Raw genomic sequence first — 15,795 nt, forward strand, 5'->3', positions numbered from 1 at the left:
ATAAGTCTACGTCATTTATTCTATAATAAATTTTTTTTTCTCTCATTTACTTGGTCAAAAGTTTGTTTATAGTGTGGATTTAGTGACGGGGTAGGGTGGGGAAAGTAGCCGTATGTAAGGTATGCATGGTGATGGCTTAGAGTTAAGTTTATCAGGTTTTGTACTTTTATGGAGAGGTTTATAGCTGATGATTTAGCCGCTCGAAATGTAAGTTTGAACACTATTTATTTCTCGGACATTTTTGGATCATTTTCTACCTTTTTGTGGAAGTTTTTTAGTAGAACAACAACATGTGTATGCAGTATTATATGGCTATAGATTACTTGTAAGCCCTCATGTTTCACCCACAATAATTTTAAAATATATTCGATAACCAATAAGTGGTTTCATAAATAATTGACCATGTACTTATGGCATGTCATGATGCTGGTTTAGTATTCTAAGTGATTTAAGACTTTTTACATTTTTTGGCATAATTTTTTTTACTCTTTCAGTACAAAGAGTTTTTGCAGCTATACAACAAGCTCACTCAGGACTGTTTCCTTGCCTGTGTAACTAATTTAAATTATCGCAAGGTCACTGCTGAGGAGGTAAGAAGCACGGTATTATTGTAGCTGCTATCTGGTTCTCACCCATTCAGCATTAGCCCTGCAGCCCTATAGGGGGCTACTCTGGATTTCAAGGGACTTGGATGATCAAATGGGGAGAAACATCACTGAACCCCCAAACATCCCTGGCCCAAAGGCTTCCTACAAAACCTAAAATAATCCCTGAACCAAAAGTCCCGCGCAAAATTTTTGTGCCTTAGATGGAATGTAACGCAATAAATATTAAAATATTATTATTATTATTTGCAAACCGTCGCAGCTTGAATACTCTGGCACTACCCAGAATCTTCACTGATTGTTTTGAATACCCAATACCCTACTTAACTCAATCCACCCAAAAAGTACTTGCCAAATTTTCCTGTCCAAAAAAATCCCAGAAACAAAAATTTCAAACCCAAAAGATTCATTCGATCTTTCCCATCACTTAAATTCCAGAGTACCCTTCCCTCCAGCTACTGCTCAGGTACTCTATACACTGAACCCTCATCAGAGGCAGGTCTAGGGGAGGGCCCCCCTTATATTTAGACCAAACTGAGGCCTGAAGGGCCGGAAAAAGTTTTTTTTGAGATCATCCCCCCTCTATCTTAGGGTCTGGATTAGGGTCTGGGTGACCCCTTCCCCCCCCCCCCCCCCCACCCTCTTCTCTAAAGGTCTGGATCTACCACTTCTCATGATCACTTCTTGTGGAGGGAGTACTTGACCTAAGTTTGGTCATTAGATGATGTCACTACTTGAACAAAGCCATACAGGATTGGTTGGAAAAACAAACAAAAGCAAAAAATAATGGTACATGGCCCAGAAAGAGCTGTGAAGAACTGGGTCCAAGAAAAAAATGTTTTAGAGGGCTGCCACACAGCTGTTGGGCAAGGTACAATGCCACTGAGAGTTTGAAATCTCATCTGTTCACAGACATTCCTTTTTCTCTTCTGAGGTTTTTAAGCATACAAACAAACAAAACTGTGCCAGGGAACTTGTTGACTATTTGAATCCCCCTAACCCTGTACAGTGGAACCTCGATCTAATGAGGTACCAAGGAACTGGGGAAATTTGTTCGTTAAATCAAGGGTTCGTTATATCTAACACCTCCATTTAACGAATTTTGGGGAAAACTACCAAAATGTTCATTATATCAAGGTATAGTTAATAATTAATTTACAGAACCCAGCCTTCCCGAATCTGAAAAAATACTGTAATAACATTTCAGTACCGAGCTATACATGGCTACTGCACTAGAAACTCGAGAAGAGGCCAAAAAAACTGCTCAAAACTACTGTACACATAAATTTTATCCTTGTTGGTCTGTTTGGCATTCATCTTTTATCGCATGCTGACATTTATTCATTATATTGAGGTAAATTTTACGTTTTCGCTAGTGGATTGTGTTCGTTATAACAAAGATTTTCTTAAATGGAGGTTCTGATCCGTACATTTTACTGTAATTTTGGCCAGGTTGAAGAAAATTGTTCGTTGTAACAAAGAATTCATAATATAGGGTGCGTTAAATCGAGGGCAATAGTGGAATAGGGAATAGTGGGCAAAATACCAGTGCTGATTCTTTTCTGTTCAGGATGAATTGCATGAAATTGCATACCCTTATTCAGGACCAAGTGGCCACAAAGAAATAAAAGCGGTCCAGTGGCTTATTCATTGGCACATACCAAAGTGACCCTGTACTCAACACTAGCCCTTACGACTTTCACCTCTTAGACTGTGGTACAGGTTACATTATCAATCTGATTTTAAAAAGCACACAAATTTCTAATCAATTCTTATTTTTATTTTAAATAGCAGTCATGTATTGACACTTGCAGTACAAAGTGGATGAATCTCAATCAACGTCAGATGGCTGTGTTCATGGAGGTGGGACCCTTAGCTGATAAAGCAAGAATGGGCCAAGGAATGTGACTCTTCAACACCTGTGATATTTTGTTTCCAATTTTAGAAAATGTTGTGATAAACACCCTGCACTCTTCCTCATCACTGGTCAAGTTCTTTTTTTGTTAAGTACTAGGCAAGCAAAGGTTTTTTTTTCTTCTGGGATATGCACTGGTAAACTAACAGTTTTAAGTTTCTTTTTTCAGACAGTAAAATCAGAACAACAATATTTTTTTTATTTGTTTTTCTTTGTCATCATATAATCTTGACATTTTCTTTGGTTCAAAACCATGGAGTTTTGTGGTGTTAAATTTAGTTAATCAGTAGACGTTTTGCATCTAAAATGAATACCTAACCATGTTAGGCTCTCCCAGCAGATTCGAATATTACAGAAGGAGTAAAATGTTTACGTTTATCGATGTGTGTAGACTGTTTTGTAGTGGCCATGTAAAATTTTAAAATGCATGCAGTCAGCTGTTGCAAGGTCTAGAACCAACAAATTTTCAAAACTGCTCAAAAATGTCACCATATTGTTCTTGGCATTTTCCAGTGGGCAGTAAAATAATTTGTGGTTCCAGACCTCACATCAGCTAACTGTGTACTTAAAATTCACAACAGCTGACACAAAACTGACCACAAACATAAAAAAAAGTCCACATTAAGTGTTCCTCTTGCAAGTCTTATCAGATGTAAGTCCTCCCACCCCCCACTGTGATCAAACTCAAGTACATCAGAGGATTATGGAAGAAAATGTATAACAAAATAGAAGATCCTCTTTTTATAAAGTACAAACTTTTATTTTCACTCCATACTAAAATATTTACAGATAATAAAGGTGTCTACACTAATGCCTTTTCTCCATTCCACCATATAAAACCAATAAAATGTACAAATGTACAGTCATATTAACACAACGAGATACCACAAGTAACACAAACCCGGCAAACCATTAAACCAATAAAATGGTTTTTGGTCATTTTAACAATAAAATTCATAAAAAAAGAACTGTACAAAACAGTTGACATAATGAGAATCTCTAAGTATGATGTTGAGCTGCTTGTTTGCTTTGGGTGGTTCTCAAATTTATACATAATTTTGATTTAAATATACATATGTACTGTTCATTACAATTCACACATCCCTAGTCTAGTCTTGAGTTGTGATAGTTAAGTAAAGTGTTCCTTTGTTGCTTTACATACTAAACTACACTGTAGTTAATCACGTAACAAAGAAAACGTCTTAGCAAGCAGTGAGGACCTACAAGGAAATAAAAGCTGCTATTAGTTTTGTTTGGAAACCCTCAGGCATGGACCCAACTCCAACTCTATGCAGGACAGCATCTGTTTTAGAGAACCAACATTCAACCTGAAATGACACTCTGCTTTATAGAGATCAAAACAGTGTTGACTGAATGCATATGTCACTGTCTGTGGTGCATACACTACATGTAGGACAGAATGATTTCTGTCACAGATTGATCTCTCTTATAGGCAACTGTAGGAAAGTTAATTCACTGGGCAAATAATTGAGGATCATTACAAACCATTTACTTGTTTGATGCTTTTGATTGGTTTAAAGGTCATCAGGATGAATGCAGAGGTTAGCACATTGAAGGTCTCTAATTTAGGTTGTGACAGAAAGTTTGACAGTGTATATATACTGTTGAAAAATAATAAGCAAGACAAACCTGTACAAATTCATTTTCAATTTTCTATCACTGGAAACTCTTCATCTTCATTCTCAGTCATCGGTAATGTCTTGAAACTGGGTAAGTGTTTTTGTATAACAGAGTTCAGATGTTCATTAACTAGTTTTGAACACGCCCAAAGCTCGGCATCTGAAACCTACAAAAAAGAAGCAGGTGTTAAAATCTACAGAAAGAATTGTTTCAATATCTTGGGTATAAAGATGAGGGGTGCTCTGGATATCTTAGTTGAGCCCTTCGTGGCATTCTTATTTCTATTCCTAATGCTATAAGTTATATCAGCTCCTGAAGTTCCAGGATGTACAGAAAGCAAAATTTTGAGATTTAGGGTAAAAAAGTCACAAAAAAGTCTTAACAGTTTTGCCTCTTGCTTTCTCTCACCCCCCCTCCCCCCTCCCCTTTAGGTTTTTTTTTTTTACATTGACCTCAAGCCTGTTGGACTGGATTAAAACTAATGGTGACTCGAGTGGTCAGAGATCTTCTGCACATGATTAGTTAAGGGGTGAAGAGGTTACAACCTGACAAATCATACCTTTCCTTCATGTTGCAAGTAGTGTGTTGCCATAAACCAGTTGTTACTGACATACACTAACTCATGACTCAGCAAAGCAAGGGCAAGGGTTGATGGCTGAAAGAAAACAAATCCATACAAGATCAATATGATGAACCCCAGAAACCATTGTGCAGCACTGTACTCCATGTACAAGTGCAAGCCTGTTGTAAGCAGAAGTAGTTCAGCCAAAGAATGCTCTCCTAGGAGATGGCTAATGAGCAGCCAGTGGGCTCAAGATATTTCCTTACTGTTGTTTCACTTGCAGTGGTAATTCTCAGAAATAAAAGCCTGATTTATTCCTAGCAACATTTTGTTTGCACAATTTAATGCACAAACATATATATATGTTACATAGTTAATTTTTTATCTCAGGTAATTTTTTATTTTTCTTTTGTTTCAACTTCATTTGCATATTACCATACCCGAAAACAAAAAAGAAAGAAAAATTACCTGAGATAAAAAAAAAATAACTACAACATATATATTGTGTTTGATTAACAATACTTAAATTAAAGGAGAATTTACCTTAAAGAACATAAACTTGTGGTGGCAGAGGAGGCCCTCCATAAGAGAAGTGATGTGTTGTAAATGTTGGTTCACTGGGCAATGATCAAGAAAGCCTTTTGCAACGCCAAGAGCATGGAACTGCAGAAAATTAAAAATACATACTTATTACAAGGTCTTGTACTAAAATAATAAAAGCAAATAAAAAATCATGTGGAAAGGGGTTAAGAAAAAGAGAAAGGAGGGATAGAAATGAAGAAGCAAGAAAGAAAGAAGGATGGAAGGTTTCATGAACGATACTCGTTGCATATACTTACCACTTGCAAAAAATATAAAGGAGTAGTAGCATTTAAATTCCAGTTGAGTTTATCAAGGATGATGCGCTCCATACGAAGCAGATCAGAAGAAGAGAAGCGAAGACCACTAACTTTGACAAAATCAGCTGCTGTTGGGACATCCTGAGACAAAAATGAATAAAAACACATTAACTAGGTCAATATATGAGAGAACCAAGTATCATGACTTTATTTACTGAAGAAACTGCTGACATCAGATTTGAAGATTTACCCTCATCATTCACTGAAGAGATAATAATATGGGAAATTGAAATTTGTTTCTCCATGAAGCACCTGGGAGTTCTTACACTTAAGAACTCATTTTGGAAGTGTTGGTTTTTGAGAAGAAGGGAAAACCAGCAAGATTACAGAGAAAAACTGGAGCAAGGACAATTTATCCCACATAATTATGGGTTTGATGCTAGGACTTGAACGCGGGTCACCGCTGTGCCACGATTGCTTCCCTTGACTCTCAGTGAAGAGCAATGACAGTCTTTCAAGACGCAATAATATTTTTGTAGTGGAAAAACCTTAGATCTTAGTTTAAACAGTAATGTAGTGTATGGGTTTTTTTTTACCTCATCCTCCTCAGACATCTTAATGGCCAGAAAAAGACAGCAGATGCTCATGCAAGGAAGGTACTTAGGATTTGCCTAAAATAGAACAGACAAGAAAATTTCTCAGCTCCAAAACCTTATTTTAATTTTAAATATCCCTGGACTGGCCGCTTACTTTGACCACTCATCGATCTACTTCAAAACTTTCTGACAACCCTGTTTTTACAACCTGATATTTGACATTTTTAAAATTAATAGAATGCACATGCTTAAAAAAAAATAAGACCAGTAAGTCACAGTTATAAGTTTTCTTCCTGTTAACTCAATATACAAAAACAAAATTTTATTATTTACCTGGGAAAAAAACTTACCTTTACTACTGAGAGGAAACGATCAAGCAAGTTAACAGAAAGGGAGTATGTTTCTGAGTGAAATCCACAGTGTCTGCTCAGATTCAGCATGAATGTTGTGATGTTATCCCGCTGAGAAAGACTGATTCCATCTGAATCCTAAAATAAAAGAAATGTTTTTAGATAATTTTGTTGCCATATTCAATTACAGAGGCAGCATTGCCAGGCAGTTAGTTAATGCCTCTCAAGCACTTACCTTTGCACTAGAAATTAATACATTATGTTACAAAATAAAATTGGGTTTTCCCCTTTAATTTAAAGATGAAGTGTTACCTCATTTCCCACCAGGCATGTGAGTGGTGCAAAGTGTGCAGCCTCTTCTTTCAGCAGCCCCTCCTGCAACACTCTAAGCAGCTTGCCAACATTCAAACCACAAGAAACTTTCATCTAATAAGAGAGTATATTCACACATTGACATTCTTATAAATTTACTGTTGAATCTTTTAAACCCTTATTGAGATCTACTAACTTGGTAAAGCATGATAATAGGTTAAAGTCCTGTTGTAAACTAATATAGTCATGGTGTTATACTATACAAAATGTCCTTAGTGACATGCTTATACCCTAACTCACCTTGACTAACAGTGACTTTCTAATTCTACAAATAGCTGCACAAAATCCTCGTATCTGCAGATGGGATACAGAAAATATATATAAAAACAAGAGCAGGAAAAAGTGGGAAAATTATTAAAAATTAACTGTTATTATATAAGTATATTGCCACTAAGGTAACAATTAATTTTACACAAAATTTAAAGAAAGACAAATAATTTGATATTTACTGGCAGGATGACAAATGAAGTCCATTAGCTTTCTGTCTCAAGTTACAAATTTCAAGAGTGACTTCAATAACCATTTAGGACATTTCAAAAATCAGTTAGTATACAGAGGGGGTCAAGGGTATTGACACCTGAATCACCCATTGTTGCCTTTGTTTGTCCATCCATCTTACCATATGATTTTTGTCTCATGTGATGCCTGTAAGATTACTTGAAATGAATTTGAAATGGACCATTTCCATAAAATGGTGATATTTCTGTTTCTATAGTTTTGCAAATAAACCACTTTGGAATATTGAAAAGCTTTTCATTAAAGCACTGATTTACATACTCAAATGTGTCTTTGAAGTATCCTGCAGTTTATTGTATTGACAAACCAGGCCCCGGTTGTTCAAAAGTTGGATACCGCTATCCACCGGATAAATTACTATCCAACGGATAAGTGTTAGGGAAACCAATTGCGCTATCCAGTGGATAGTGATTTATCCGGTGGATAGCGTTATCCACGTTTTGAACAACTGGGACCAGGTGTTTTACCATACTGCACAACAATGTACTTTTCAATCATATATCTTGTCAGAAATAATGTAACAGTAGCAGAGATTTTTTAAGAAGAATTTACAACAAGTTGCTCTGTCATTTCAACCTGATTTTATTAAATCAATTTGCCTAGGTCCTAGTTGTTCAAAAGGTGAATAGCACTATCCACTGGATAAATCTCTATCCACTGGATAGCACTAATCCACACATTTTTCATCAACAAAAACTTAAGATTCAATGTCTTATTTTAAAAAAAAAGTAACCTAAAAAAGAATTTTTTCCACCCAAAAAACTCGTGTGCCAATATCAGTATTTTGACATTTCCCTAATTAACAAAGTCCGCCTTTGACGTCACAAATTATTTTTTGGCAGATACTAGGAATTTTGCAATCTCGGCTAGATCCTCAGCTTTTTTTGCTAATATGAAAACCCTTTTGGAATGGATGAATTAAACGTATTTCTACCGACAAGACTGTTTTAAGTTTACCACAGAGTCGATGTTGAAGCTAAAATAAGTATATTACAACTACTTTTTTTTTTTACATTCAATTAGCGATCACGAAGGGAGCCGGGCTTTTCCCCTTTAACCTCAAATATTTCTTTCGCAGCAAGCCTATACATTAAAAGTAAAACGCAGAACTCGAATATAAACTGTGAGTGAACATGGGTTTTGTCCTTCCAATTTAGGCAAATGACAAGAAGAAATTCCTGAAATCAACAAAGAAAAGCTTCACTAAAAAAAATTAACCTGAACTTTGTGCCGGCCGCCGGCTAACGAAACGAATTAGAAAGAGCGAACACCAAACCGATATCCCTTCGCAGAATGTTCGTCTCAAACAATTTTTTGCTTTACCGTTAAATACAGGATGAAGATAGGGATTGTTTTTCTGTAATACATTTTACGGATGGTGAAATTGTTGCCAGGGTAAAGAAAAATACACGAAAACAATAAGCCTAAGTTTACGTCGATCGACTGATTTCGAAAGACGAAAAATATTTGCTCGCGAAAGCAGTTTTCTTACGATAAAATTACCACGCAAAAATAAAAAGGAATAAAAGCACAAGGAGCTCATGTTTTTGCATTCTGTTTTACGTTGAAGAAAAATATAATTCCCCTCGGAACGGAATATAAAGTTCAGCTGTCACCATCGAGAAAGACGCCATTTTAGTATGAAGAAAATGCGCTTACAAAACACGATAGCTTAGCTTTCACATACCTCATTTGTGCGCTTCCACCACCTCTCTGCTACCAGAACTGCAGAACTACGAGATAAGAATAGCTTTACCTAAAATGCATAGGTAAGATGAACGGAACTTTGCTTACACACCCAAACTCAACGTTCCATGATCAAAATAGTCGATGTAAACAAAAAAGACTGAAGTTTTGGGCGCCAAAGTTCATTTCATATTTGTCGGTGATCGTGATTGGCTAGTTTAAAAGAAAGTCGCCTTCTAATTGGCTGAAAGATTATCATATTATGTAAGCGGACACGTAGCATCTTTTGTTTTCTTTCCGTGACATAGCCCTGACAAAGGCGATAGAGCCTGCCATTCGTAGATTGTAAATAATCAGAAATTTGAGCTTATTTTTAGTATTAGGCGCAAAAAAAAACATAATTAAAAAAATGGCAAGATTGGAGATTAAATATCAAACTGTTCAGGTTCAAGATTCAAAGGTCTGATCCTGTCGACACATCTGGCGACACATCGAGACTCCGGTCTCGTGATGTGTTTCCCAAAATAGACAGAGAACCGACAGATAGCCGACAGATAGGTCCGCAATGTGTACGAAATCTCTCGAATTGCTCCACACGCTTAAAAATCCTTGCTGTTTGCGCCTGGTTGGCGTTATAAAGTTCATTTAAACCCGAATATGTCTGACTGAAAAAATATATGCATTTCTTTTTTTAAAGCACATCAACCAACATCGAAAGTCAGGATGGTAATTTCAGAATAGCATTGTATAACCTCAAAAAACTGGGAAAAAATGATTCGGTCTTGCCGATATTTCGGTTTTGTTAAAAGACTTCGTCAGGGCTTAATATGTATCAAAGTTCAAAACATTTTAAAGCCGTAATTTTAACGACATGGAAATTCGAGGACATCTATCTGTGCTTGCTTTAAGATAGCAGGCCGTATTTTTCTTTAATATATTTTTCCTTCTTAAAGACTGATTTAAAAAAGAAATAACATAAAGCATTTAAGACTGCGCCAGACAGCTTGTCCCCTGAGACAAGGCACGACGGAGGTTGCCTAAAAATATCGCGAGGCGGAAATCTTTATTTTTACACGCCACATGAAACTTTTTGTGCAGGCGCCGAACGCTTTCAGTTTCCATTCTATTATTAGATCAGAAGTTTTTACAATCACTGTTCCAGAAAGTTCAATTTTTGATCAAGTTTCTCTCTCTGTATCTCACTTTAGAAAACAGACTAACAAACAAACAAGCAAATTGACCCCTGATCGACAGTGGCTGCGGGAGGATTGGTGCGAGCAGGGGCAAGGAAACATGGCCCGGTTTTCAGTTATCATCTTATTTTGTGTCTTTTTGCTTCATACATATGGCAAACTTTCATTACAAAAAACAGATACGGGCTCCAAGTTCCTTCCTGTGGTTATTAACACTTGGGGACCTCCATTTACGAACGCAACATCAGAAGGTTAGCTAGTGTAACCAAACTGTACCGCACGTACTTTGAGTCGTTTGATGCGTTTTCCCTTTGTCTGAGTGTTAAAAGGTCTTAAAAAGATGAGTTACCTCGTTTTCAAAGTCAGCAGCTTTTTGCTTTCACTCATTTCTATTGTTAGAAGCGATGTACAGATGATGATGTACAGATAAAAAGGAAATAGACATTTATCAACACAGTAACCCCTCAAAATTTCTCATGAGAAACTATTTATGACGATGATGCTAATAGGTGGTGGTGGTGGTGGTGGTGGTGATAATAATGTAGAGAGTGTGTGGGAGAGAGAGACCTTTGGAGATCTTAAATCCCAAGACTATCTCTTTTGTAGTATCCCTCACCCCCATATCAACCCACCCCTTCCCCAATACACACAATTGGCCCAGTCCTCCCAATATCATAACATGGGTGTGGCCAAGGACACTCTTCATATAGTCTTACACAAGTTACAAATGGACAAAAGTCCCTGACAAAATAATCTTTGTCAGGGATAAAATATGTGGTGTCATTGTGTATAAGGTTCAATAATACTTTTTCTTTTCCTGTAAACTGTCAAGGGAAGGCAGCAATCTGTTTCATAAATAAATTTCTCGCCATGAAAAGCTCAAATTGTTGATGTTAATTAGCATATCTGTAATTATTGATCTTTAGCTTGGCAAATTATATCAAGTGGAAAAGGCAGTGCATTGGATGCAGTAGAGTCTGGCTGCATAGTATGTGAAGCTGAACAATGTGATGGTACTGTAGGATTTGGTGGAAGGTTGGTGTGCTGTCACTTGCTAACAGAAGTAGTTTTGCTTTTTGAATCGATCATGTGTCACTAAAATGAAGCATGTACATGTTAATATACTAGTAAGGCATATAACCTACTGTAATTTCATTTAGTCATTTGAAATATCCTGTTAAAGCCTGAAAAATAAGATTTTGTTGAAACTAGATAAATGAAATAAGCATTGAAGAAATAAAGTGAAATAGCTAGTGGGGATGGACATGTAAAGTTTCAGACATCATGAAAACTTTTGTAACTTTTTTATGACTAACTATGTAACTTTTGTAAATTTTCTTAGTAACTTTTGTAACTTTTTTCTTTGTCCAGTCCAAATGAAGATGGAGAAACCACTTTGGATGCAATGATCATGGATGGGTAAGATACTATATCTTTTTCTCTAACTGTACTGTAGTCATATGTCATTTGTGTTTCTCAGTCAGTCTAAAGTTTACCCAGCTTTCTTTTTAAGTGTTACACATGATGTTGGAGCTGTTGGGTGTCTGAAAAGAATAAAGTCAGCCATTTCGGTTGCCCGTAGTGTTATGGAGCATACTTCTGAAACCTTCTTGGTTGGAGATGACGGTAGATTGATGCTTTGTTTCTTATTTCTCTATTATTTTGTGTTTGTTATGTCTGGCACCCCTTACTAGTTTGTAAATAAAGTGTTTAGATAGTTAATTGTTTTGCTCATTATGTTTACAGATTTGCTCTTTTCATTCACTCAATGATGTAGTGCAATTATTATCTTTTTAGCAACTCGCTTTGCTATTGAGATGGGATTTAAAAGTGAAGACTTACACACAAATCACTCATGGTGAGTCATTAGCAAAGAGAGAATTGAACTTGTTTTGTCAATTTTTACTACTTGAACAGATCACATTAGCTGATGTTGCCCAATTAATGCAAATTAGTATCCCGCATTTGTTGTATACTGTATATCTGTTTAGGAAAGGGCGTCATCCATGAGTGTTAAAATCTGATTGTGTAAAAATTTTGAGTTTTTAATATGACAAAAAGGTGGAAAGAAAACACAGGTGACTCATTACCAGTGATACTGCTTTTTAGATTTTGAGATTTGATAAATTAGTTTAGAGACAATTTTACCACCCACCACCCTTTATTTTTTAATTATAAATCTTGATGATTTACCAGTAAAATTGCTACTCTTTGGCTTAAGAACTGAGCAGAACTGTGTATTTCCTATAAGAATATTACATTTTAAATCCATAGGTGTTTAACTGACATATTTCATTTTTGCAGGCAAATATGGAAAGACTGGAAAAATAACAATTGTCAGCCCAACTTTTGGCAGGTAGATATTGTGAGATGACATTCCTTTTTGTAACAAAGGTTCACATTTCTGGTAATCAGTGGGCATTGGATTCTGTCATAATCTTTACTTCTAAGCCAGACTTTTTCAAAAATATTTTATATAATTTTTAATTAATATGTACATTATATTAATTTTTGTATGATGTTATTGGTAAAATAAATATTTCTTTAAATGTTTTCAAATTCAGGATGTGGACCCAGACCCCCATCAGTCTTGTGGTCCGTACAAACCTAAACCTGGGTTAGGGTAAGTTCCCAATAAAACGCATGTTTCAATATATTTACAAACTTTAAACTGAGAAATTAAATTATTTAATTTGTCAGTTTAAAGTTTGCAAATATATTGAAACATATGGATGGTTTGGAAGGTTAAGGTATACATTCATCACCCAATCTTCCTGGTTTTTCTGTATTCTTCTTGGTATAAGAAATTTAAGCTTAAGAGTTGATTGGGTTGAATGCAGATGAGAAAAAAATTGTTGAGTAGAGTTACTGCAGGATGAATGCTTTTGTGTGAAACTTAAATTGTTAACAACATTTTATAATTTACATTGACAGGAAGCAGAGAAGATCACATCGCAAATCTCATGCCGACATTAATAGACACAATCATGACACCATTGGTAAATAATAGCAAGTCCTTAAAGAAAGATGACATCCCAATTCTTTTTGCTGTGCAACCCTTATACCTCGGTGGATATAATCTATACTACCTGTTTCTGTATTTCTTCTATTTTTACTGTGGATTTCTGGCACTGAGTCACTGTGTGTTTCTGTTGTTCAGGATGAAAAAAAATGAGTGTCAATGTATTTAGCGTGAAAGTAATATTGGGGGACACTATTATGGGACTGCCATTTTATGTGGTCATCAGAGCCATGTATAGGTCTAGCCGCTAGTAGGGTAAAGGAAGACCTGAATATTGTTCTGGCCCCTAGAAATCGAACCCACAACATTATCAAGCTGACATGTAGTGCCTCCAGGGGGGGGGGGGGGATGGGGGTACTCCCTATGATGGCCTTTACTGGGAGGCTCTGCCTGAAAGGGGTACCTTTTTCAGGCTACAGGTATATGAAAGGGTACGGAGTTTTCTAGTTGAAGTATATGAAAGGGAAGGGAAATCTGTCATGTCGGTCTGTAAGAGCGCTCAAAAGGGCTAACAGATGAATTTTATGGCTTTGAAAAGTCGAGAAAACATTCTATTTTTGTGATTGATTCCGTATTAAAAAGACAGTGCAATTACAGCAGTTAAAAGGGATGCAAAGTTCTAAACAAGGTATGTGAAAGGGGTACCATTTGTCAATAGAAAGTATGCAAAAGGGGTACCTTTTTCATGAAAAAGGGTATGTAAAAGGTAAGGGGTTGAACCTCGGGGCGGAGCCTCCCCATATAAGGTCATAGGACAATAAGTACTGGTGGTCAATTATACAAAAATTATTTTTAACTTACATGGTCATCTCACTGGGTTATATTTTTCCAAGGGATGGTGGTTGTTGATAGTGCTGGAAATCTCGCTGCAGGAACAAGTACTAATGGAGCAAATCACAAGATTTCAGGGTAAGATGCAGTTTACCACACATCCTCTGTGCAAAAACGTGCTATTTACACTCCTGACATTGTATAAACCCAACAACCAAATGTTCTCAATAAATCTGAAGGCTAAGTAGAGCAGTAACCCCAGTCCCTCTAGTTATTAACCCTAACTACTTTTGTGATTGAGAAGTAAGGACCACACCCATGTTCTGACAAGTTTGCTCTTGAAGATTAGTTAGAATGATATCTGTTGGAATAATTATGCCATTTCATCTATTTCTATTTCTCTCTCTGTCTCTGATATTTCAGTCGTGTTGGTGACTCTCCAATTGCTGGAGCAGGTGCTTATGTTGATAATGATGTTGGAGGTGCTGCTGCTACTGGAGATGGTGATGTAATGATGCGATTCCTTCCCAGGTATTAAAAGTCTTACCCCGGGCTTTCTTGTGAAATTTTGTATTATTTTTAAAGAATTATTAGAAAGATAAATTCTAGTCGTGGACAGCTCTTTCTGAATTTTCTGAATCTGCTCCTGTCTTACACTTTACGAAAGCATGCTGTCCATGGTATTGTAGAAATGACAGAATAAAACTGATGTTATCTTATTTGGCTTAGTTTCCAGGCTGTTGAATATATGCGTCAAGGGAAGAGCCCCACAGAAGCAACAACTCTTGCCCTGGAAAGAATTGCAAGATATTACCCAAATTTCAGTGGAGGTCTTGTAGCTGTGAATAAAGAAGGACAATATGGTTAGTTAATTGAAATAGAGAGTCGAGCCAAAACACAATTCAATTCAATTCGTTATTCACACTATACAGAGCTAAACAAAATTTAAAGCAATGCATGGTGGATCTCAAAAAGAATTTCAGTATTTTTTTAATCTTTGGCTGTACTCTAAATGCAAGAGTTTAGTTTCCTAAAAAGTTACGTATTTGTTCCCTTACATTTTGTACCATATTGGCTTTGTAGGAGCCGCGGCACATGGTTGGACATTCTTCAAATATTCTGTTTGTAATCCAGAGTTGGGAAAAGTTACAGTTTTTTCTGTGAAACCAATGAACGCTTCGTGACTGATGTTTTTCAGTGAAAAAAATATAGATGTTATACTGTTCATTTTTTGTTGTTATACTGTTTTTCTAGTAAAATGAATAAAGTTTTAAGACATTTTTGAGACCTCTGTGTAATGATTACTTTTACAATTTAAGATCATTATGTTAAAATAACAACAGCTAACAAAGTTTAATATTTCAAGCGTAAAAGAACAATGCCTGACGAACCTGACGTTACCGACTTACAAACGGATTCTCTCAGCCGGTTCTATCAAGTGCGCGGATCGCTGATAGAAAAATCGAGAACATATTTGATTACGTTACTTTGATTCACAAGTTAAGGTTCCGTTTAGACGATCGGGGTCCTCTTTTGATAAACCCTGAGAGCTTTGCATTCATCCAAAAAAAAACCCAAAACGTCCGATCTGGGTTTTCAGCAACTTCCAGTACTTACCTAAGCTGTAAAGTCTTAATCTTTTACCCACATACGTTGCGCAGCAACAACGACAGAGAGTGGTTATACATTTCTATTTATATTTTAAGTTACTGCTACTCGTCTGAGTG

General features: G+C 36.3%; 3 protein-coding genes across 4 annotated transcripts; 2 read left to right on the forward strand and 1 right to left on the reverse strand.

Annotated features, from left to right (window-relative positions):
* The first annotated feature begins 78 nt into the window (after positions 1–78).
* Positions 79–2,902, forward strand: LOC140947743 (mitochondrial import inner membrane translocase subunit Tim10 B-like). Of its 2 annotated transcripts, none has more exons than XM_073396920.1 (3): positions 79–207; positions 495–590; positions 2,397–2,902. In XM_073396920.1, exons 1-3 carry the CDS (start codon positions 169–171, stop codon positions 2,511–2,513), a joined length of 252 nt encoding a protein of 83 aa, XP_073253021.1. In that variant the 5' UTR covers positions 79–168; the 3' UTR covers positions 2,514–2,902. The 2 variants fall into 2 exon arrangements, with proteins under 2 accessions (XP_073253021.1, XP_073253022.1); XM_073396921.1 differs by having other exon boundaries at positions 2,400–2,902.
* A 356-nt stretch (positions 2,903–3,258) lies between these two features.
* On the reverse strand, positions 3,259–9,245 carry LOC140947742 (cyclin-I-like). The gene is made up of 10 exons (XM_073396919.1): positions 9,084–9,245; positions 7,121–7,174; positions 6,821–6,934; positions 6,509–6,646; positions 6,159–6,233; positions 5,563–5,703; positions 5,267–5,386; positions 4,721–4,816; positions 4,171–4,327; positions 3,259–3,740 (listed from the first exon to the last, which is right to left on the reverse strand). Exons 3-9 carry the CDS (start codon positions 6,932–6,934, stop codon positions 4,187–4,189), a joined length of 825 nt encoding a protein of 274 aa, XP_073253020.1. The 5' UTR covers positions 7,121–7,174; positions 9,084–9,245; the 3' UTR covers positions 3,259–3,740; positions 4,171–4,186.
* A 1,105-nt stretch (positions 9,246–10,350) lies between these two features.
* LOC140947692 (N(4)-(Beta-N-acetylglucosaminyl)-L-asparaginase-like) lies at positions 10,351–15,355 on the forward strand. Its single transcript, XM_073396869.1, has 12 exons — positions 10,351–10,526; positions 11,202–11,310; positions 11,647–11,694; positions 11,789–11,901; positions 12,073–12,133; positions 12,580–12,631; positions 12,840–12,898; positions 13,210–13,274; positions 14,131–14,206; positions 14,492–14,599; positions 14,798–14,931; positions 15,152–15,355. Exons 1-12 carry the CDS (start codon positions 10,376–10,378, stop codon positions 15,250–15,252), a joined length of 1,077 nt encoding a protein of 358 aa, XP_073252970.1. The 5' UTR covers positions 10,351–10,375; the 3' UTR covers positions 15,253–15,355.
* Positions 15,356–15,795: the final 440 nt, after the last annotated feature.

Source organism: Porites lutea, chromosome 9, assembly GCF_958299795.1.
Source record: "Porites lutea chromosome 9, jaPorLute2.1, whole genome shotgun sequence".
In the NCBI taxonomy this organism is placed as follows: domain Eukaryota; kingdom Metazoa; phylum Cnidaria; class Anthozoa; order Scleractinia; family Poritidae; genus Porites; species Porites lutea.